The 24,676-nt window shown below is 43.8% G+C and overlaps 1 protein-coding gene across 6 annotated transcripts in view; it reads right to left on the bottom strand.

Moving 5' to 3' along the window:
- The window catches only part of nfic (nuclear factor I/C), a 93,608-nt gene extending 72,662 nt beyond the window's left edge, over nucleotides 1-20,946 (bottom strand). For 5 of the 6 annotated variants that reach the window (XM_048253552.1, XM_048253557.1, XM_048253554.1 and 2 more), the window contains exon 1: nucleotides 17,897-18,595. In XM_048253552.1, coding sequence (XP_048109509.1) covers nucleotides 17,897-17,926 — 30 coding nt within the window. In that variant the 5' untranslated portion in view covers nucleotides 17,927-18,595. Of the gene's footprint in view, nucleotides 1-17,896; nucleotides 18,596-20,559 lie in introns of those variants that run through there. The other variant, XM_048253553.1, reaches the window with a different exon arrangement.
- Nucleotides 20,947-24,676: the final 3,730 nt, after the last annotated feature.

Here is a 24,676-nt window from a genome sequence, read left to right as displayed (position 1 = left end):
GACTTTTATAACGTCTGTAGAATGATTCATCCCCTACAGTCCAATGCGGACGATCCCCCAGGGTCTGCGCTGAAGGTTTGTGCTGCGGGTTTTAATGTTTGTTTTGCAGCGTCAGCCCAGTTCTGCGCTGTGAGGACATCATGCAGCTGAAAGGGGCTCTGCGGATGGGCTCATACTAATGAACACATCCTCAGACTGACTCAAGACTGGGTCCCCGATGGGAGCTGGTCATGGCCCGCATCTGAGGTGCGTCCAAAATAGCCAAAGAAGGCAAACGTTCGCAAACGTTTTTCAAATTTCAAATCGTTTTTTTTGTTCGCTTACCATTCACTGTGTGAACGTTTGCGAACACACACATGATTGGTTCAATGGTTTAATGGTTTGAAGGAGGCAGGGTTAGGATTTCAATTTAACAATTTAGTAGGTTCACAAAACAACGTTCAAAGAAATTTGCCTTTTGAATTTGAACCCACCTCTATCAGCTGTCATCGGTGCTATGCACTCCAGCACTATTTTGCCCATTTATGCTAACATTTGTTTGCATATATTTTATATCTGTTCTGTGTGATTCAGATTAATTCAGAATAACGAAAGATTATTATGACCGCCGCGCAGCGAAGCGGCGGTCATATAGGTTTAGTCAGATTTTTGTCCAAATTTCCGTCAAGGATTCCCGGGACACTGTAAGACCGGGGTACACGAAACTTGGTGGGCATGTAACCCCACATGGATAGCATGGAACCTCCTTTTTTCGTTTTGATCTGTAGCCTCCCACTGGACTGGACCCCGAAAGGAGGGTAGGGCAAACACAGTTTTCTGTGAATATCTAGAGAACCGTAGGGTTTAGGAGGACCATTTTTTTGTATGTTGATCTCAAAGGGCCATGTCAACCCATTCCATAACCACTCATTTCATGTATAAGCCACCTAGTTAAACACAAAAAGTAAAAATGAGGTGTTGTAATCGCATGGTATCTGTGACCTAACATAGTCAAAACTGCACGAAATTGGAAGTGTAGGATCATTATGACACCCTCTGAATGCACGCCAAGTTTAGGTGGAATTCCGTTCATGGGGGCCACACAATAAATTAATTTATGTTACTATACACCAACTGGCCTGTAGGTGGCGGAGACAGTTTTCTGTGAATATCTCGAGAAACGTAGGGCCTAGGAGGTCCACCTTTTTTTTGTATGTTGGTCTTAAGGGGCATGTCAACCTATCCCATTACCACTTATTTCATGTATAAGCGCCACCTAGTTAAAATTAAAAAGCAAAACATTAGGTGTTTTCATCACAATATCTCTGGTTGACATGGTCAAAACTGCATGAAATTGAAAGTATAGGATCATTATGATCACACCCTCCGAATGCATGCCAAGTTTCGTGGAATTCCGTTCATGGGGGGCCACACAATAAAATAATTTATGTGTACATTTAGTGACCGTACACCAACAAGGATTCCCGGGACACTGAAAGACCGGGATACACGAAACTTGGTGGGCATGTAACCCCACATGGATAGCATGGAACCATAAGTGGCTTTTGATCTGTAGCCCCCGGCTGGACTGGCCCCCCGAAGGAGGGAGGGGGGAACACAGTTTTCACAGATATTCAGTTTTCTGTGAATATCTTGAGAACCGTAGGGCCTAGGATGACCAATTTTTTGCGTATGTTTGCCTCCAGAGGTCATGTAAACCCATTCCATATGCACACGTGCATAAACAGATACACACGCACACACATACATTCACAGTAATCCTACGTATGACACATACTCACACAGTAGACATATATATGCATGCATGCACATGCACACACACAGGCACATAAACAGGCAAACACACAAGCACATGCACGCATACACACCCACACACACATAAACATAAACATGTACACGCGCACATGCACACAACTCAAGAATTTCTCAGAATTATGAACAGGCAAGATGGGGGTGGGGTTGTATAAAATGTATATTACATGTGAAATCTATGAACTAATCATGTTTTGGTACTTGTTGTCTAGCAGATACCAGTGAGAATTGAGTGTGAATAATGCAATTCAGTGAGACAGTTAGAATCATATATGCCTTTCAGCGTGACTTATTTTTGTGGAAAACGTGCTGGACTGGGCGGCGGTCATATTTTGTACCGCTCTGCGGTACATCTAGTTTATGGAGTTCTTGGTCTTACTATAACAGAAGGCCTGTGTTGACTGAAAGCAAGATACCAAGATGGTGCTGGAAACCCCATATTCACAGTAGAATGAAATATAACACCTGACGTCTGGTGTCTTGATATTTGTGAGTAAGGCTTCCCCTCTCAACACACACATACACAGACACACACACACACACGCACACACAAAGAGTTTCACAATACAGTTTGACCACAGTATCTTCAGTGTGGGAGCAGCTCAACTGATATCTAACAGTGAAACTGACAGTGCTGCCAGCGCTGATCACAGGTGCAGGTGTTAGCCTGTTGGAACAACGATACATTTGATAAATTGATCCGTGCAGCATAACAGAACAACGAGACGGGAAACATTGCCTGAAATCAATACAAATTCCACACGCTCCATGTCCCCTCATCCTTCTTCTCCCTTTTCCCTTCCTCTTTTCTGGCTTTCTCTTCAGCTTTCCATCAAGTGAAAACACTAGAGCGAGCCTCTGAGAGTGAGGGGTGTGTGGTGGGTAGGGTTGGGTGGAGATGCGGGTGAAGGAGAGGCTGTGGCAGAGGCGGTGGGGGTGGGGGTAGGTTGGGGGGTGGGAGGGCAACTCAGGCAGTGAGGTCTTTTGAAAACGGCAAAAGAACCACACTTGAGCCGTGTCCTCGGCCAGTGGAGGACAAAGCGCGTCCATTATGAGGGATTAAACGGATTGCCTGGTCGGATGGGCAGACGCCCGTGACCTCCCACTGGGGCCTGCTGCTGGTGGGGCAGGCGCTCTGGGAGGCCGTGATCCCGCTCCTCCTCCTCCCCCACCCCCCAGCCCCACCCTCGCTCTAGCTTAAGCCTGGCTCAGGGTCCACTCGCCATCTCAATGGCTGCAGGTCGACGGGGTCGCGACCTCGCAGACACTCACAATTACTTCTGAGGCTGCGCACACACACACACTCATAATAGGCCACAGGCGACGGTCTCTCGGACAGCATAGAAGAGCCACCCCCCCCCCCCTCCCCCCTGCGCAGTGGAGATCTGTCGATTCACGATAGCAGGTTGACTAACCCGAATTAGAGCCACTGTGGCAATTCGCCGCTGACTTGTCCTCTCACAAACGCCTGCACAACTTCGGCACAACGGCAGGCATGTGCAGAACACATGCACGCACTGTCTTCCCATTCCCAGTCGGGGTCTGTGTTGTGGTGCAATGTCAACATTAATATGGCGGCCATTATTTCAGCGGTCCTATAAGTTTATTTATGAATGAAAACACATCTGGTGAGAGTTAAAATAAACGGCCCCTCCTTCGTGGTCTCTGCCCGGAAGGTCACATTGGCTGTTATCGCATCGGGTCAGGCTGAAAATTGACACGCTGGTGCTGAAACTGTAATATGGAAATAAAGGGGATAGTCATGCAAATAAATAAATAAAGGGCTCAATAAAACAACAAGCTGCTGTGGCCCTGTAAATACCAGTGCACTGCGGCCCATCAATAACTGTCAGGGGAGAGGAGCGAGAGGCAGGCTGCGGGCGTGTGTACACGTCAGGCCTTCCCATGTGAAAGTGATGGCAAACAAAGATGTTACCTCAGCTAACCCCTGTACTGCAGTGGTCTCCAAGCGCGCTCACACGCATACACACACACAAATACAGTGCATACATAGGCATGGAAATTAAAATACACAGCCGTATTCACACATGCCATACAAAAATTGTGCTGAAAATGTAGCCTATATATGTACGCAATTCTCAAAAAGACAAGCAGTATACATTTTATTTCTACTTGCCCCAAATCATTTTCTATCCTAGTCTGTTTATTGTACCTGATAGAATAATAACCATTCAGCACTACCTTCCACAATGATTTGCGGCTGATTTATTTTCAATCATGTTGATAGCTTGGAGCTGGTAAGCCGTGGTATTGTGACAGTGAGAGCTTGCTATCTGTCATCCCATCTTAATCCCCCCCAATCACAATGCACGGGCAGAGGAGCTCGGTGGACTGTATTTCCACCGTGGGCAGCTGCTTCCCGATTACAACATTCTTCATTTCATTTGGAGCCAGATTTGACGGTATTATGAAAGCCTGTGTTTGCAGTACAAAATCCCTTTACAACGGATACTTTTTTCCATATAAAATTACGGTTTTGAGTAGAGTCTCCATCTCACGGCAGTGAAGCAAGGAGAAATTATTGTTCTGTGTTTCACTACAGCTAACATGCTGACGCCGCTATATTTTAAACAGACAGCATTACTTACAGCATTACAAATAAAGCCTTTTCTTCCAAGAATTATACACGCCATAGTGTTCACACACCACAGATGGGTGGAAACCACTAATTTGGAGACTGAAGTAAAACTATATGCTTGATTAAAAAAAAAAGAAAACTGCCTGAAACATACTGTGGCACAGGAGCACAACATGCCCACTGCCTTGTGGAGAGGGAGAAGGTTCGCCGGAGAACACCAAGATGGCTTTTAGTTGTATCTTATTACAGTGCACAGCAATAGACTAATGTTTCAACACTTTGGTGTCTTCATCAGAGTCCACCTTTTTTTACATGCCCACTGCCTTCTTTGCAAAAACAAAACTGAGCACATATCTGTTAATGCTGTTATTACAACAACACAGAACTAAGCCGAAGTCCCAAAGAGCAGCATTAGCAGAGGCTCCTGTTACTGTAGCAGACGATGGGGGAACACCACGCGACGATCGTCCGGAAAGGCCGGGCCTCCTCCCAGCAGCTCTGCAACACAAACCCAGAACGGAGGCTCGACTACGGCTATTCAAAACCCACTTGTGTAACGAGGCCTTAAACCCAGACGACACCAAGAAGAACATGAGATCCAGTGAGCAATCAAAACAGCACTAAACAGACAGCCAAGTCTGATCACAGAGACAGTCAGATATATTTTAGAATTGTTGCATTCATTTTAACTTTTTATTGTATCTAAAATTTTCAGTTTTAAAAAGTTCTTTTGGGGAATTTTGGGAAAGTTGGACAGTCATTTCTATTTGTGTGCACAAAATGAATGACTTGAATTACTTGCAAATTATAAAAAATATCCCTCAAAACTGTGTCTCACAACAACATGCTAACAAAACACGTTTTGTGTACAGGCTTCCCCTTCCTCTGGCAACGACCAAATTTGGTTCAGTTCCAGCAGACACAATGGTGAGCCAAAAATTATCTTCACAGAGGCCATCAGATGTGCTTTGAAGTTTGATTCAACAGGTAATGAGCCCGCTAATTTAGATGAAGCTAAACAGGTGATTTAACTTTAGCCATCCCAGTGGCTAATTGGGAGGTGGTGACACCAAGAGGGATCAGAGGAAAGGGGACTAGCCCCCATCTGTTCCTCACACGGAGCAGAGCGGAGCTGACCTGAGCTGCATTTTCCCAAAACCGTTATTGAACAACACCCCTCGCTCAATGGTCGAGACACAATCATTTTGAACTCTCTCGCTCGTTGATAGTTGGCGGTTGCTTGAGGACGCATGCATGCACCAGCATTATGTAGACATGGTCCAGTCGAGCAACAGGGCTGAACTGGCGATCTCCACCCCTGTGCTCTCTCTCTCCCTCTCTCTGTGCATTTAATTACATTTGCAGTGTAATTGAATTTAGCTTGCACTCCCTCTTCAGTATCAAACCAGGTCTAATCCTGGAGAATCCAGGGTAAATTAACTAGGCCCTATCTCCTTTCTCATACCCTCTCTCTCTTTCTCCTGCTCTCTCTCTTTCTTCCTCTCTTGATGTATCTCTTCTCTATTCCCTCACTGCCATAGCATCGCCGAAAAACCCAAATCAAATTAAATCTACTTTCAAATGGGATGAATAATTTATCACCCAAAAAAGATGATGATACTAAGCCGTTCAATTATTTAAGCGCCAGAACGTTATCTGAAGACCGGTTGACACTCATCTGGCCCAGTTTAGCTTCCGGGGCTTTTCAAAGGCGTCAGGGCCCCAAATCGCAACATCCACAAGGCAGCAGGTTGACCGTCTTTCCCTGCCGCTGCCTCATCAAAAGGCCAGGCAACTTAAGGATCTCCCCTCTACTGAACAAAGGGCCATTCAAGTGTGGTTCAGCAGCTCGCCTCAAACCAGGGCTTCTCCGTGAAGTGGTCTGAAGTCAGGGGAGAAATGCTTTGTGTATTGACAAACTAATGACCTGTGCATTTCTAATGTCAGACTGCTAACGTAAACTCCTTGCCTTGTTAAGTCTTCAAGCACACAGAAGAGTGGCTTCCAAATCATTAACTGAGGCTTTAAGTATAATTACACAGTGCATTTTTGTGCTAACAATATTGGCATAACTTCATCGTCATCACAGCCTATTCTCTCATTTAATGGCTTAGTGGAGAGACATAAATATTTGGAAGTGTCTTACTAACACAAACTGTTGTCTCTTCTTTTAAAACACTCAAAGCAATGACTGAATTACCTGAATCAGTACAACCATTAGATGTGATTTTGAGTTTGAAAATATGGACCACACAGGCTATTGCTTTGATTAACTATTGAGTAGGAACATCTGTTTCCTTTTCCAGAGATATATGTACGCATATATACAATGCTCTGAACACAGTAGTGACACTTACCACTTCTGACACTTCTAACCGAAAATGTACGTTTTCACTTTTCTACCACAAACACAGAAAAAATGCCAAATCAAAACCAGTTCCAGATTCGGAGACAATATGGCACTGACAGCTAATATCAGAAGTCACGGAACCCTCTGTAAATGATCTACCATGGATCGTACACCAATATTCTTCCGCCACACGAAACAATGGGCAAACACTCTGATGCCTCCCCTGCACTGTACACCGTAACCTCCCGTTCACCTGATTTCCAGCTATATGCTAAGCAACAGACTTCCCTGTCACATTGTCAGCGAGAGATCAAAAACGAACTCGGCTGAACCCGACTCTTTAAAGACGACACATGAGAAGGGTGGCTTCTGAACAGCGTGTACCTAAAGCTCCACAAATACCAGGAGCGTATCCCCATTGCACTTTATCTGCTTCAGGCCCGTGAGGACAGTAAACTCTGCCTGACCCCCCCCCCTCCTCTGAATCAAAACCAGCTTTCTTCCAGAAACCTCAGAGAGCAGGTGTGGGTGGGAAGAGAGACAGTGACAGAGAAAGAGAGAGAGAGAGAGAGAGAGAGAGAGAGAGAGAAAGTGACAGAGTGAGGAAGAAAGTGTGAGAGACAAAGGGATCAAGAGAGAGAAAATGAGAGCAAGGAAGAGAGAAAGTGTGTGAGAGAAAGACACAAAGGGTAAAGGAGAGAGTTAAAAGAGAGCGAGACAGAGAGAACAAGAAGAAGAGAGACTTCCTTCTCATGAAGAGAAGAGGCGCGACTCCGACGCAGACTAAAGAGCTGTCATCTTAGCTTCCCAGGAGCTCTCAGATAGCGTCGTCCCACCCCACCGCTCTTCTGTTACATTCAATTACATAACCCGCCACCAGGCTAATCTCCCTAATCCCTGTCGTGCCACAACTGGGCACCACTCGGAGCCTGCACCAAAGCCTGCGCTTTAAACTCTGCTTCCTTCTTAATATCTGTGTTTTCCTTCTTTTCTTCCTGCGTGGATGAGGAGGAGGAGGAGGGGGAGGATTTTTGGCCTAAAAAGCTGTGCTGGCTGCTTTAGGCTTTGCACTGCCATTCACTGGAGCAGTTGTTTTTGCCTGGCAGGGGGCTTTTACAGGGCGACGGCCTGGCTGACAAGTCACCTTGCCTGATGGACTGTTTGGAAATCCCTCCACTTGCCCTTTCCCTCCTCTCTGCCGGTGTATAAATGCTTGCCATAAATACACACACACACGCTGGTTGCGGTCTGCTGGTTGGAAACAGCACCATACGGAGTGAAACTGCTCCCGTGGGGCTGAATGGCATATATATTGTCTGAGTCGTTGCTTAATCGTATATCAATAGCCACTTGCGAATAATGAATAAAACAGACAACCTTCTGAAGGCTAGTGTTCAGTTATTAGGTTCACCGAAGTGACGCAAGTCAATGGGTGTCCGTCAGCAAGGGTTTCATTCATGAATTACTCAAACTGACTGCTCGTGTCAGAAAACCCTGTGGGCTCAAGTCCTTTGTTTCAGCCAACACAGACCAGCTGCATTGCAAAACCGTGGCACATTGAGTAAAAATCGCTTGGGGAAGGTCGTGTGGAGGGGTTGGTGGGTGGGTAGGTGGAGGGACGGAATGGTGCGATGTGTGGTTGGGGGTGGGGTGGGGGGGGGGCGTAGCGAGTCTGTGAGGAAACAAGTCCACGGGGGCACAGATATGTAAAGTATTTCATAACTAAGAAAGGACATTAGAAGGGGCTTAGCATCGCCAGGGATTGTGGTGCAACTCTGCCGCCTGGCCTAAATCTGCATGGCCAACGCTACCAAGTCATATTAGGTCAAAGCCAAATGTTGACGTGTCCTCGTTCCGAGCACCCAAGCACTTTGGCACGGATCCTAATTCGCAAAGATCCCTGTCTGGACATGTAATAAGTACACCTCTGAGGCTTGCAGCTCTCTCTCTCTCTCTCTCTCTCTCTCTCTCTCCACAGCCTGCTCTCTCACTTTCTCTTCTCACCATTCTCTCTCTCTCTCTCTCTCTCTCTCTCTCTCTCACTCCTCTCCGTTGCCCTATCTCTCCCTCACACTCAGTGCCCAGTATCTGTCCTTATCCGGATGGTCTCTCTCTTTCTCTCTCTCTCTACCCTCCTCTGGCTCTCTTTCTCTTTCCTTCAGTCCCTCTCGCTCTCTTTCGCTCCCTGTGATTTTCTCTCTCTCTCTCCGTCACACTCTCTCCCTCTCTCGTTGGGTCTCACTTATGACACCTCTGAGGGTTGTTGATGTGTGTTGAAATGGAGAGTGTGCTCAGATGGAGGAGCAAAGAGGGACCTGGGGGCCTGGGGTTCTCTCTCTCTCTCTCTCACACACACACACACACACAAACACACACACACACACACACACACACACACACACACACACACACACACAGAGCAGTGTCATGTCTGTGAGATCAGTGTGTGCAGGCAGGATGCTCTTAAAGGACAGCCTGAGAGAAAGGCTAAGAATGAATGAATGAATAGATGCACTGTGCGTTTGTCTTTAGGCTTCTCGAACCCCCACAGCGGGGGATGGGATTGCGGATGAACGGAACAGCGAGACAAAAACATGACAACAAAAAAGATAGACAAATGCAGAGAAAGAGTAGGAGAGAGAAAACGAGGGGGGAAGGAGGAGAACGCCTGCTAAACATATTTCACCCATGCCAGCTAAGCAATAAATTCTAGCAGGAGCAGGGAATTGAGTCCAGGCCTTTCCAAACTCACTACAGGTGTCCATCCTGTGACATGGCCTCTGACAGCTCCCATAGGCCCACCCTTCCCCCTGTTCCTTATCCCCAAAAGCCCCCACCTGTCCTGCTGTCAAACAAAAACTACTGTACATTTCCCATACAATCACACACCCTCACAAACACACTCAGTCACTCTCTCACACACACACACACACACTGATTCACTCTCACTCTCTCACACGCACACTCGCTGCACCTTGCAAGTGTCCTTGCAAAACTCAAATGCACACTGACTCTCTCCCATTGCATCAGCAACTGGCTTCAGCCAAACTGTTTTCTTTTATTTGCTCCTGTCCAAAAACGCTTCTCAAGCAAAAGAAAAGCAGAAACAAAGAGGCCCCATCACTCACTGCAGATGCAGATCGATATCGATGTATCTCCTGGCTCACCGCGAGCGTATAATTTACTCAAGATTTTATGTTAACGTTTCTTTGTTTTGGACATGGATTTTGCTTTAAAAAATGAATTTAGCTTATGGCCGGGGACTGGCTCTGGAGCGGAGAATCTCGGCCAAAAAAAACTCCAAGCCCTTCAACGAGCGCAAGAGGATCTCCCTCTTGGGACGGCCACTGCTTCCGCACTCGCGGTCCATCTCTGCATTAAGCAGTGTCTGTGTGTTGACAGGGATTTATTGTGTGATATATCACATCCCTCTGCCCAGAGACACTACAGATTCACAGTGACAGTGCTGTGCTACTGCGGTTTCTTTGCCAAGCGGATTTTTCATCTCGGTCATATGCCGAGGTACGGGGGGAAGCAGCAGGCGGTTGGCGTCTCATCAAAAAGCCACCTCACCATCTCAAGCTTTTTCGCCGCTGCCAATATCAGGAGTTTGGGCTGGCTGTCATGTCTAGCTAAAAGAGCCAATCGCGTTGTAGCCGCCCGAGTTCAATTCAGGTCGACCATACGGAAAATTAGTATGTCAAGCGAGCACAATTATTAAACTTCAATCTACTCAATACTAAAACAATATTTATCCAAACCTTTTAATGACACATTGCAAATAGAAAAAAGTCCAGAAAAGTGACAGCGTTTCCCTAAAGGCTAATAAAGTGGAACATGGCAAATATTTTCATTGCTGTAAGAGGAAGAAGACGCTGCTTTCACTGAGACGCATAACGAGAATGGTCATGACCACAGGCATGCGGCAGGAATTAGAGCCTTTCAATTTCCTGCACAACGTATAATTCAATAACTGAGATAAGTCATCGCTCAAAGTCAAGGCGGGGAGAAACAATGAACAATGCATGTGAGGGCAACTTCCATGCTGGGCTTATGAAGCACACGGTTGCTTGTCCTTGGGATTATGGAGTTTTTGAAGCCTTCAGTAAATCATAATGCACTTGGTTTAACAGGCCAAGCCCTGATCATATTACAATTTTTAATCAATCTTCTTAGCACACGTTTGATAAGACGAAGAGTAATTCCTCCTTTCACTTTGGACACTAATTGTGAAGTTGTGGCAGCATGTCTGAAACTTCGGCAACCATAACATTATTTTAGGTACTGATCACGTTGTATTCAAATATTTTTTTTGCCATGCAAGGGTGGCAAACCTAGACGGGCAAGTTGATACACTGCACCACCAGTAACGATTTTTTTTTTTCTAAAAGACTTCTAAACGATTCTGAAAGTCATCCCATTAACAAGACTGCTTCCCCTCCCCCACCATGATCCAAGTGGAACCCACATTTCAATCTAAATTGTAACCTAGAACTAATCCTACAGAGCTAATGCTACAAGGTCCGGATTCTCACTGGCTCCAGCACCAGAGCCAGGCTACTACCCCGTCAGAATCATGGCAGAGTGAGCTGCTCTTTGGTGAAACACTCGTGGCATGTGTGAGACTGCACTACAGAGGGCCAGTGTGCAACACCAAAGCCTGGCAAAGGCAGGAAAAAGATGGCAGCCCCCTGTGGGTGGATAACCTACGAGGGGCCGACGGAAGCGAGAGAAGGAAGGTCAGCACACCACAGCCACAACAAGCCCATGCTGCACAGGCAAGCTTCTTTGCATACTTCCAGTCACCGTTATGATCAGAATGGGAAACTTGCACTGACAGTTTCTGTGTGGGTTACATTTCAGAATGAGTCCACATTAGAACTGTTCAGGTGCTACCAGTTTCCAAGTGAGTGAGCACATACGTAAATCAATGAACACTAACCACATAATACATAAAACATGACATTTGTTTTACTACTATCAGGAACTCATGATAAAAATGACATGTGACTTCTTTCATTGTCCTTTTATATTATACTTTCCTGAGCTGCAACTTTCCTCACTTGAAAGTCACTTTTGATTTTAAAAAGTATTTCAAATAAATACATTTAAATGTACAAATACATGTTAACAGGCTTATCCCAACATCCAGCTGCAAGACTAAGTCCCTCTATCTGAGGAGAGGAAAGCCCTCTGCAGCTCTGCACGTAGAAACAGTTATCTCAGCTGCATGTGACTTCTCCTCCACCGGCCAAGCAGTTGGTCAGCACATAAGACTCCATATCCCTGCTCCAGGAAAGAAAAAAAAAGAAAAGAAAAAGAAACAAGCTTCCTCCCTCTCCATAAAATAAAAAGATGTGGCCTGGCCCTTTGGGAGAGCACCTCCAGAGGGTGGTGGTGGTGGTGTGGAAGGTGGAGGCAGGGAGTCAGGGATGGAGGACTTAGAGCATTTGCTTTTGATGCCTTGAGCCCCCTTCAGTTCCACCTTTGTCTCAATTGTCATCCCAAACAAGGAGCTCATCTCCCACAGAGTCTTCAGCACGGCCATGGCTTGTCATGGAGTTGAGGAGCGGACGTGAGCGGACGAGAGGAAACAGAGAGGTGTCTCTCAGACCACCAAGCCCCCTTCCATGTCACTCGTGTGTATAAAATATATTTTCCCAACCAAGCAAATGATATAGTGAGCTGATCTATTTACAGCACTTTGTAATGGAGCTACAAGAGACCTCAGAGCTTGACAAAACTTGAAGAAATGTGCCCTGACATTTAGAGCTTTACATTTCAATTGGATATCCTCCTTAATTAACTTCTTACAAGATACAATCACTCGCAAGAAGAGATCAGCACAGGAGAAGAACAAAGACTGATTCACAAAATCTTTAAGGGGAACATCGTCCAATGCCACGCCAGCGCTCTATTTTTTAGATCCCCTTTCTGCTGGAAGCTTTCAGAGTGTTTCCATCAGCAACATGGCTGCCAAGAGAGCAGACTCCACTCACAATGGCCCTCTGCTGTGAAGCCCAGATACTCGGAGTACGAGACCCCGCAACTCATTCACTGGCATTATCTCTCTACCATGCCATCTCCAATGCTTTTCTTGCCCTGGCACACACTTCAATTAAACTCAAACAATGAAATCATGCCAACATTCTCTCATCCCAGCCACACACACACACGCTGAAACTGAAAAAAAACAAAAAACGTCAAGGCAACACATTCGCTACGATGCGTGTCGTCCAAGCATGCTTACTTTGCAACAAACACAACGGCATCGTGCAACAAATAACAGCACTTGTGGCACAATCCTCAGATAATCTTTTGGCTGCAGCGCAAGCTGCACATTCAGGTGGAATTCAAACAGGGTGTTTCTTTTGGCAATAATGTAAATATTTAGAAATGCTCACCATGCTCCCCACCGAGGAACCTGGATGTGATATGAAACGCAGCCAGCCCTCCACAGACATCTGCCACGGCCACATGGAATCCTACATTATGCCAAGAGCTCTGGGCTTTTTATAACGGTGAGTGTGTTTCAAAAGCACCCAACCCAACCCCACCCCACTCCCATCACCCTCCCAACACACACACACACACACACACGCACACGCACGCACGCTAACACCCACCCACCACTCCACCCTAACCCCCACTAAACACAGAAAAACCTCCCACTAGCTCACTCTCTGGTGACAACCACGGCTGTCGCCGGGATCAGCGCATGAAAAGTTGCCGGCGCTGCTCCACTTTGCGACGCGCCGTCCCCATTTTCTCACTCCCCCCACATGAATAAGTGATGGTTTTTTAAGGCGAGGAGACGAGCGGAGAGGGGTGGCAAAACACCCAGGAGCGGACAGTCAAAATAACTTCATTAAAGTACTGATTGGCATGTGGGGAGTCCGTGTCATTCTGGACGCGCCGCACCCGCCAGCTCTCCGGGGCCGCTGGGAGAGAGGACTTGGCCACGCGGCCGCCACTCAGGGCTCCACAGCGGGGAAAAGTGGGGCACGCATTTCTGCTTCACAGAAGACCAGTCGAATGCTCAGCAGGGGTTCTTTGGGGGGACCGTGGAGTTTGGGAGAGACCAACGAGCGGCACTTCAAACACAATGTGTGCAATCATGGAATAGGGGTGGAGAACGCTTCAGAATTAATTAAATCGCCGGGGCTGTTTTTTTTTTTTATTCGTCCCCGATAGCCCGGGCGCAACACTGAGACAAAGGAAGCACAGCCTCTCTCACGTCGGGCCGAGCCAGCTGAACTCTACATTTCACCGCGTTCACGGCGAATTAAAAACAAGAGCGCGCTCCTGTGAAAGATTGAGATACAACGTGAGAAGTTCACCCAAGTTCACTGCCTCTTTGTTTTAATTGTAAAGAAAGAAATATGGAAGAGGGAGAGAGAGAGAGGCCATGGCTCAGCGAAGGGTGGGGGTGGGGGAGTGGGGGGGTGAGATGATTATCATGTGCAGTTTAGGCTTGAAGCACATGACGGGAAACAAAGTATGAAAAATAAAACTTTGCTCAAGACAAATCCAGGCAGTGGCTCTGTTCGACGCGGTGCAGCGTGGACCAGGATATGGGGCAATCGGCCTGGCACGTTGTCAGATGTTAAAATAATTTGCGGGACTAGCGGGCCATCTTGGGCCCGGCGCTGGCTGGCTGGCTAGGCCGCTCCCATGGGGTGCTAATTGCAGCTCCAACAGAGTGAATCGATGAGAAATGGGGGCAGGACAGCACTGTTCCAGCACCCTGGGAATGGAGAGTCGGAGGGAGAGGCAAGCTCCAACGGATACCGAAGCATGTTGGCACAGAGGCAGGGGACCGCAAACAGGCTCTGCCACATAGCACTAATTAAATGTATTTAAATTGCAGGTAAAAAAAAAATACAAATCTCCTAAGGTTAGGCCAATACTTCAAATGCAGCTTGGTACATTTTGCGATGCCATCATTTTGACAGGACATCAACATGTTATTTATTATGCAGAGAGTTCTGGGGGGAAACTTGCGAAGTAATACTTCATTCATACTTTCACACTGACTACTAGACATACTTTGAAACTGTAAAAAGTGTTTAGCTCCTGTATTTTTTTAAGCCTTACGGAATTAAGTGAGGAATAGACCTTCTTGTAGAGAGACTATTTAAGAGAGAAACCGCAAGTTGCATATATGTAAAGCATTGGCAGTGCTCAATAGGAATAACTCAACAGAAATTATGCTCATTCAAACACATTAGTAAAACAATGCACATTACACTATTAAGCCATATTCTGCAAGCCATTATCACAAGCACAGGACTGTAATGCAAAGAACACCAACAATTTTGGCTGAAGTTTTGTGAGTTTTGACACAAGCCTTCGTCCTACTTCTCTTGTGCACAATGTTCACGAGAGCAGTTCGGCACATTCTTTTTTAAAAGCTGCTTTAGCTGCATTACAGAGTCAGTCGCAAACACTATGGATATGGAGCTGATGTGCTGGACGAATAGGCAAGAAAGGAGTTAAACACTGTGCCTGTGTTGGAGTCTTCCCTCGTGCATGGGCAGTGCAAAGGCCCCTCAAGTTTGCCAACGTAGCTGCAATGTCTGGCACATGTCCTGCCTTCCTCTGTGCCTCACACACACACACACACACACACACACACACACACACACACACACACACACACACACTTGCCCGGCACCAGGGCCTCGCCACTCTAAGCTCTGCAGCCCTGCACTGCCTGCCTGGCAGCCAACACCAAGTCAGCCTGTCTGCCCGTACTGACCCTCAGAGCACCACACATCAGAGCAGAAATTAAACAGCAAAAGCAGGAGTCTGCAGGTGCTGTCAGAGCTCAAAAAACACAAGAAAAAGACACGACAGAGAGAGAGAAAAAAAGAAAAAGAAGAGAGAGAAAGAGAGAAAGCACGTTAGGCTCCCTACTCCTGAAAGTTTACATACGGAAAACAGACTACAGCCGAATGCCAACTCGACACCAAACTCACTGTATCGAGGTACTATTTGGAGCACCCTTACATTCAGGTCTGTTTTCCTGAACCATAGGGATACAGACTCTTACTGCAGGCCAATTATTATTAGACAGCCGGAATGAATAGGGTCCAAGATTTTATGATTCTTCAGAATATTCTCTTCTCCGTAATATTATCTCTATGGCTAAACGCAGAGGCCCACAGTGGGCAAAAACTAAATATGACAATATTATAACAATATACAGGTGAATTCAGACTTCACATAGGGGTTATGGGCTACTGAACAAAACTTAAATTTAGATCCAGGTCATAAATGCCAGGCGGCGGAAAAACTATTCATATGTATGGTGAGGAATTGTGAATCGTGCCTTTTGCGTGTGAGGGATTTCATTTTCCACACATCTTCGGCATGAATGAAAATCAAATATGTAAAGCGACTAAGCGCCTTTCTGTGCCCATCTTTTGGGTTTTCATAAATTACTACAAGAACACAATAAATACAATTACTATAAGACCAAAATATATAAACATCAATATACTTGCTAGCTATATAAAAATACACTGATCAGCAATGCAATAAATTAAACTTTTTTGAGGAGAGGTCACAATATTAATAAGCCATGTGCAGGAAATATAAACAGATGGGGTGTTTTTCTGATTTGACTATATATACTAATAGCCAAATGCCATGCATAGAAATTCTTCATATTTAATGCAAGATAATAGTTCAGTATTAACAGAACTGAAAATACATTTCAAACTGTTGAAGCAAAACCTGTTTTCTGTGTAATGCTATTCTTTAGGGAAATACTGAGAATGTTTTTCCAAACTTGGATTGAAATTCAGCTTCAAAGGAACGGACTCAACATTTTGTTCGAGAAACTTTCTGAAAGTTTATTAGTTCAGATGATCGTAGACTTAAAATGTGTCCTGTCAAGTAATTTAAGCAAACAGTAAAACAAGACAAAAGTGTTCTCTGCTTTTCTGCTAGTCTATTCTGAGAGCAAAGTCCAGCACAGCAGTCAAGTCCATCTAAAATATCACCCCATTTCTCATGTCAATATGCAGTACTGTAAGCCGCCTGTGCCACTAACTGACCTTAAAAACCCTTTGTCCCTATTTCAATTCTACATCTGGGAAGAAGAATTTCAGCATATTTCATTCCATTTCAGCATATACCAGAGATGACTTCCAAATCAAAACTATTAGGGTAATCATGGTCTTCTCCTTCGTGCTACATAGTACGATGACAAACAATGTGTGTTTACTGACAAAACATTTTTAAATAGGAAGTGTGTTTAGGTGAATAATAAACACAACTATAAACACACATTGTTTTTCCAGCACATGTAAAAACTTATTAGCCTGTACTCACAGATACGAACACCACAACGCAATCAAAGAAAGTAAACCAACAAAACCTAACATAGTCAACAAGTCACACTATTCCATATAAGTAATTCATAAAGCTAACTTTAGTTTCTCCCACTTACAAAATTAAAAAAGTGCAACTCTGGGGGGGAATAGCAGCTAGTGTCCCTTGACCATAGTGTACTTATAATTTCTTCAATAATTTCTCTTAATAACAGGCTATTTAAAGAAATATTATGGTCCTCAAAATATTACAGTCCTACAAATATTTTTCCAAGAGGAATGTAATATCTTATCAGCAATTCATAGCTTCATTATTAGGCCTTATAATGCCCCAGATAGTTAAGGGTAAAATTCCCCAGTTACTAACAACATTTATGACCTAGCATGGGCACAGTCAATTATTGGTTATTAATCATCTTAATTGAAAGTAATTTTAAGCATACCTCCACATTACATCCCTATAGGGCTACACACTTTCCTGACACTTGCCAAATTATAATTCCAGTTATTTCCCAGGTATTGACCTAAGTTGGCACTGAAATAGAACATTAATTCCTGATAGGTTCAGTTATAGTGTTACAGACCGAGGACTACGAAAAACAACTGACTAAATTACACTCTCAAGTTTGCAATATTCCAAAAGTGTATTCCAACGCGCATCCCGCCCTTTTCTAAACTGAAATCTGCGTCGACGAACACATTAGCCACGTTCTCCCTCTCTCTCCCGCTCACACTCACACACACACACACACACACACGGAGAGCGCGTTAGCACAGAAGAAACAAGTAATTTACCTGAGTTAGACAGAGGGGTGAATACATCATGGTGAAAAGGAGCGTATGACTTGGCAAGTGGCAAAGACAGACAAGTTAGTGGATCATTTTTCACAGATCATTTTCATCATCACCATCATCATCAACACTTCCACCATCGCCACCTCCAGTTTACGTCCGTTAAAATATCTGCCCTCCGAAAATAACGTGACGCCAGAAAAAGTCAGTTGCCGAAAATGAGGAATGTAAAACTAAAAAGTTTGAATAAAAATTCTGAAAGCAAGACAATGTGGAGGGTCGGATAATCTGTTCCATTTAGGAAATGTGGGGAGTAAGAATCAAAGAATGAGAAAATGAAAAAGAGGGAGGAATGAAATGACGTTATGAAAATAGCCCATCCCAAAAAAGAACTTAAAGAAGCAGTAACCCTAATATTCTCTGTCCAACGACATGCGTAGCCTACTCCAAATCAACAAAGCAGAATCCTCATTCGCCCCAGTACGAAGCTCAGGAACGACGTCTGAAAGTTTGGTTTACAAGAGAAGTAACGAGCGACTCTCTCTCCTCCAAGCACTTGCGCACTGAAACTCCCACCCTCCGTCTGTGCTCCCAGCATGAGCTGCGACAGTCACGTCAGTAAGGGTTGCGCGTATTCCGAACAAATTCACTACAACTTAGCCTACATCGTGTTACAATCTAGCGGTAAGGGTTATTGAGGACACCGCGTCACAGTGTGGGCATGAATGCCCTCATTCATGCATTTAACTGAATATATAAGGCAAAAACATCACGTCATCACTTAAAAACTGTATGCACGCGTTGACAAAAGTCAGATAAAGAACAGGTATGATCATGTGTCACTTATGTCAGTAATTTTATATTTTACAAGCGCAAAACAATATCACTTTGGAGAGGGCTTACACATGGAGCACCTGTTCATTAGCTGTGTTGTCCCAGGCTCATTTGTAGGCCTATACGTTAATGCAAAACCTAAAATAACCCATTTTCAAATTCTATTAATGACAAAGAAGCTAATTAATAAATCTTTCAGGTCCTATAAATTGACTACTCCCAAAAGTATAGGCTTTTTGAAACAAAACAAATGAATGACAGTAGTCCTAACCAATGACTAGGAAATGGGACAGTTTTATTAGGCTACTTTAGTGAACTTTACTGTAAACCTCACGCAGGAAAATATACCCTTGCCATTACAGGAACCATAGAAACCAGTTTCACTTTTGCACTACGTTAGCAAACGGACAACACTGGTCTGAATCATGGCAAACACGGCAGTAAACAGTGTCTACTCTGCCTCGGATATGACACGAAATATGGGAAATAATCTTGTTGAGAAGGAATGCTCGTACAGTCACTGAACACAAACTCTCCATCAAAACCCTTGGATTCTGAAAAAATAATTGACTTCCTTGTTTCACACTGTAACTAGGCAAAGTGTTGTTATACAGTTATGTGCAGCAATAAGTAGCCTACCGTGCCACCTACAAAGTTTAGGCTATTGATGCCGAAAATAGCTTTATCAACATTAACACAGTATGCAATTTAAGACCATATAAGATAATCAATCCCTGCCTAGTGTCAGTACAGAAAATAAAGTGATCAATGTTATACCAAACATTTCAATTAGCTTAGGCTAATAAATACCATGTTATTTCACGTCTTCAAAAGCACAGCAGTGGTGTTATTTTACCTTTTCTAAAATACCAGATTAGAACATTATTGTATAAAAAGGCAATCAGAGGAAAGCTCAGAGCATACAGATCCGTTAAAGCATTACTTCCTTTAAAAGTCTGTGCAAAACATCTTCCATCGAACATTAAAACCATATGTCATATGTTAAGTGATGACTTGCAACTGAAGTAACTTAAAAAATGTTGTTGCATTACTGACATTATTACGAAGGTTATAATTGCTACAGCCTAGTTGCACGGCACTGTTGCTGTAAGATATTGTTTAATAAATAAACGGATCCTGGGAAACTTCAAATCAGCATTAGGCTACTAAACAATTGCAAATAACTTGAGTTAACATTTAGGATTAAACTTTTACATTTTAAAATATTTACGGCAATAATTGGTGGCGGGGACTCCCATGCAAGACATTATTGTTTTACAAACAGACCGTGCAGCTGAGTGCTCTTACAAAGTAGTTAGATTAAGTCAGCGCTCTTGGTTGTATAACAACGGCACTCTGACAAGGACTACTTCCAGGGACGGAGCGCCTCTGTCGGTGTGTGGCTCAAATTCATGCCGGAGCGCCTGCGGCTCCGGCTGCGGCCATTTTCTGCTGAACAAACTCTACCGGGCACCAGAGCGCGTTGGCTTTGAACTTAAACTTGGCCTTCTGAGTCCCGTGGTTAACACACATCTGTGCTGCCATGCTCTCGCTGGCAAACACCAAATAACTTTCGCTGAAGGACAAAAGCCAAAACGCAGAGTATCTGAATCATTACGCGTCTTTATAACGTAAATACATGCCTGCATCTGTAGCCTTTCCCACAGACCTTCCTCTTGGCCGAAAACCAACAAGAAAAGGAGTTACTGCCTTGAAAAGGAGGAAGGAGAGACACCGAAATACTGTTCTGATCCGACTATCAAAAATTCTGCCTCGTTTCGCGTCCCGTGATAATCGTGAAATATATATTAAAAAATTACTTGCTAACCTACCATTTCGAAGCGAAACTGCCGAGCCTCCCAGAAAAAGTTATAGCTTTGAGGCTTCTGCAACACTGCAGTTCAACGCCTGGTCATCCCGTCGAAGCGTTGTTATTATTCCATATCCATGTATCTTCGCAAAGATGTAATCCTTGCTCTTCGGATGGGGAAAATAGCCCGGAGAGAGACCACACCGTCCCACGCCAAGTCTGCAGCTTCAATCCAATCCGACTCCCCGTCACAAGGTACAAGAAGACAAAATTTAGCCCTATAGATTTTATTACAATATACGTACGCTTTCAAGCAGGTGAGACTCGGAATAGTGCACTGGATGATGATGCCGCGTGTCGTACAGTTTTCGATTGTATATCTTAAAACTACAGTGCTCAGTCTTCGACCTCATAGCTTTGCACCATTGTGCAAAAGAGCAAGATGTCCTTGTGTTTATGATGGTATCAGTGCACAGTCTGCTTTTTTTTCTCACGAATGGCAATACAGACGATGGGCTCCTCTGAGATCTTACAGTCGTCTCGTGGAGGCAATTGATGAAACACGGAGTGTGTGTGTGTGTGTGTGTGTGTGTGTGTGTGTGTGTGTGTGTGTAAAAAGAGAAGGGGCACTATTCTGATACTTGCTCTTTAAGAAAAGGTCGAGAAAGTGCAGGTGGTAGCACTACAGAATACATCTGTTACAGACTATTTCATGTTGGTATGGAAGCATCAGAGAACCGGTAGCCTACACTGTAAAGTTTTGAGTCTGCGAGTTTTGGACTGGACCTGTGTGTGTGTGTGTGTGTGTGTGTGTGTGTGTGTGTGTGTGTGTGTGTGTGCGCGTGCGTGCGTGCGTGCGTGCGTGCGTGTGTGTGTGTGTGTGTGCGCGCGCGCGTGTGTGTGTGTGTGTGTGTGTGTGTGTGTGTGAGAGAGAGAGAGAGAGAGAGAGAGAGAGGTGTGATGGTTTATGTCCACACGTGAGTCAGCTGGCAGTGTATGTGAATAGCAGCGTTCGGGAAATGTTCAGTTTGTCCAATAGCACATAGCTTTAGATGAACGTTATGACTTTTAGTCCAAAGTTCTGTGAGAAAAATGTAAATTACATAGGCCTAGCATAGAAATCGAAGTGCCAGTAGAAAGCATTGATGTCATGTGTGTCAATAGATATAGATAGATAGATAGATAGATAGATAGATAGATACTTTATTGATCCCAAGGGGAAATTCATTTAGCATGTCCAGAAAAGAATGATTCTTTGAAAAAAAAATCTCAGGACATGTAGAATAACATTAGGATTTACTCCTACAGCAGTCTTGTTAGTTTATCAGTATGATTAAATATCTGAGACCTGTGATATACCTGTGCGCAAACCCACATCACCACATACGCTCAATTACAATGATCAAGACTTCAGGCAATCGAAGTGTTTGAAATGTATTTTGCATCAACATTTAAAAAATAAAGTATAATTTTATTCCAAACTTGAACAGTACTCAACTTAAATAGTTCTGTAGATGTTATGCCAGTTCAGACGCCTTTGTGGGCCTACTTTTTCGCGTTGCTTCAGCACTTTTAGAGTGATGAAAATGAACACACAGCTTATGCGAAGATGTTTTATTCTTGCGCCAGGCTATATAGTGGAACTACGAAGAGTTTGACAGGACTTTGGATACAATGTTGGTGAAACTTGATTGAGGCAAACCTGTGCTAACAACCAGGCACTGTGCCCAACTATAAGTGTAGACTCTATGCTACTTTTAAGACCAGGAACCATTTATTTAATTATTTTAACCAAATTACTTTACATTTATATTTAATGGCCTTTTACGAATGAACTATGTCTAACATATAATCTTAATTTCCTGAAAAACAAAAAGCGCGGTCAACATGAGGCTCTACAGTAGGCCTAGTAGCTGGGCCTCTCGGATATTCATGATAATGTGGGCTAGTTAATGGTATGCCTTTGAGGCAACATTTTAACCATCTGAAAATGCGACGGGAAAACGACTGCATTGTTTGCAAATAGCTAAAATATCCATTGAACAGTCAAAGGGATGACAAACAGAGTGGTCCTATAACAGCCGGCTAGAAAGCGGCGGTTAAAGCTTTATTTTACAAATTCAAACATTTTTAGTAAGTCAAGTCACTTTCTAACAGAATTTCGGTCCATGACATCTGTGGATGTGCAGTAGCCCTGTGGTCTCATTGACCAGGCTACTCATGCACATGTGAGCCAGAATATTCATTTATGTATGCTTGTTTTTATTTGGCCTTGATCGTATTTTAAAATGTTCTGAGATTAACAACATCTTGTTAGAACGTAAGGCGCGAGAATAATCATTAATTGCCATCTCAGAATTTATGAAACAAATTTATGGTTGGATTCAGTTCAACACATTGTTGCAGAGTGTTAAGGAGCTCCCAACCAAATATGTTTATTTTAACAGATTTACTATTTTAATGTTATTTTCAAGGGGTGCTATATTTTCAACCTAACTTGCTTTTCTTAATTATGCTTGATGTGTCTCATTCTCAAACACCAAAAGAAAAAGTTCGTATAGGCTATATGATCAACATAAGCCATGCCAAATTTTCTAAACTACTTATTTTAAATATATTGCTGATTTCAACGGTTTGTTTTTCTTATGTCCAATTGTAAACTGTTTCTGTGAAGTGTGCCGTTTGCAACCACCTTCAACCACCTGTGCCTCTTGAGCAACGTATTTTTACCGAGTAGACCGAAGAAATGAGACCCAGATTGTGATTAATCGCTTGAGCAACGTTTTTTTAAAGCCAAATAATAACCCTGACCTGAACATGTAACATTGCAATGAATAATTAATGTAATAATAAAATAAACAGTGACCATTTCTTTCATCCACATTGTATTTTAATAGTCTCAGAGAATGTTTATTTTGTGTTGAAAACAAGATATTTACAGTAATAGCCTGACTAATTGATTTAAAGCCAGTTATTCCAAATTAGATTATTAATATATTGCAAAATTACGGTCTAATAAAGTTATAGCTTTATTCGTGTGTGATACTTTGACCTTGATTATTGAGTGTTCCCATGTTGAATGTCTCCTGTGACTTTTCATGCAATGTTCTAAATAAAGTGTTAAGTAAAGTGAAAATGTGGACAAGGGACATGTGTGATTTGGCTCGACAAGAATGTATTTCTGACATGGCGAGGTGAACTGCACATATAGCGTTTGTAGATGTTTGTGTGTTGATAAAATCTCATTGCGATGATTACCTCCACGACAAAGTATTTGCATAAGCCTAACCTTGGTCATGGACAGTTGGTCAAGCCACATTTTCTTTTTAGTTTGACTTTTCACAAGCAATAACCTCATGGGCCAGCTGGTTGAAGAACTATGAATTTGAAATGCTTGCCCTGACTATATATTTTATTTATTTAATAACAACAGTAACATAACATTAAACAAACATGAAAATGTCATGGAAATAAAAAAAACTTTTAAGCCATGCCATATTTTTTTATTTTCACTTTTTGTTCCTCTGTATGCCTTATACTTTATTTACTGTAACAGCTGCATTATTTTCTGTAGTTTGATGTTTTCCAGAGTTCAGGCTACTGCATAACAGACCTGACCCTGTATGAATCCGAGCCAGAACTTTGCCAAAATCAGATGTTGTGGGGGTCACTGTTAGGGACTAGTCCCAACCTCAGAACCTAAATGGAGGGGGTGAGAGGAGAAAACTTGAACTGAGGGTGAACATAATGAACAGTTACATGTAGGCCTCACTGTAGGAAACTTTTATTACAAGACACTCACACACTCTCTCTCACACACACTCATACACACACACAGACTTGCGTGCACACAAATACGGATAGTTTTTTTTTTTCTTGCCCTTCGTATGCTTCCTTTTCTTTCCACATGCCTCCTTTCTCTCTCTCTCTCTCTCTCTCTCTAATGCGATCTTCTTGCTCCAGAGCAGCAGAGTTGGATTAAACTCCAGCCCCAGCCATGTGCTTTTCCCTTCCCTTCTCTTGCTGCAGGGCCAGGGGTGGAAGATGTGGGAATTCTCAGTCCCAACTGAAGTCTTCCCTGCCTGGCTCGGAAGCAGCACTGCGGAGCCTGGGGACTGAGGATACTAGCGGACCTGCTC

Source organism: Alosa alosa, chromosome 9 (genome assembly GCF_017589495.1).
Source record: "Alosa alosa isolate M-15738 ecotype Scorff River chromosome 9, AALO_Geno_1.1, whole genome shotgun sequence".
NCBI lineage: Eukaryota > Metazoa > Chordata > Actinopteri > Clupeiformes > Clupeidae > Alosa > Alosa alosa.
The sequence above is the reverse complement of the archived record's forward strand: the minus strand, read 5'-3'. Positions and strand labels throughout refer to the sequence as shown.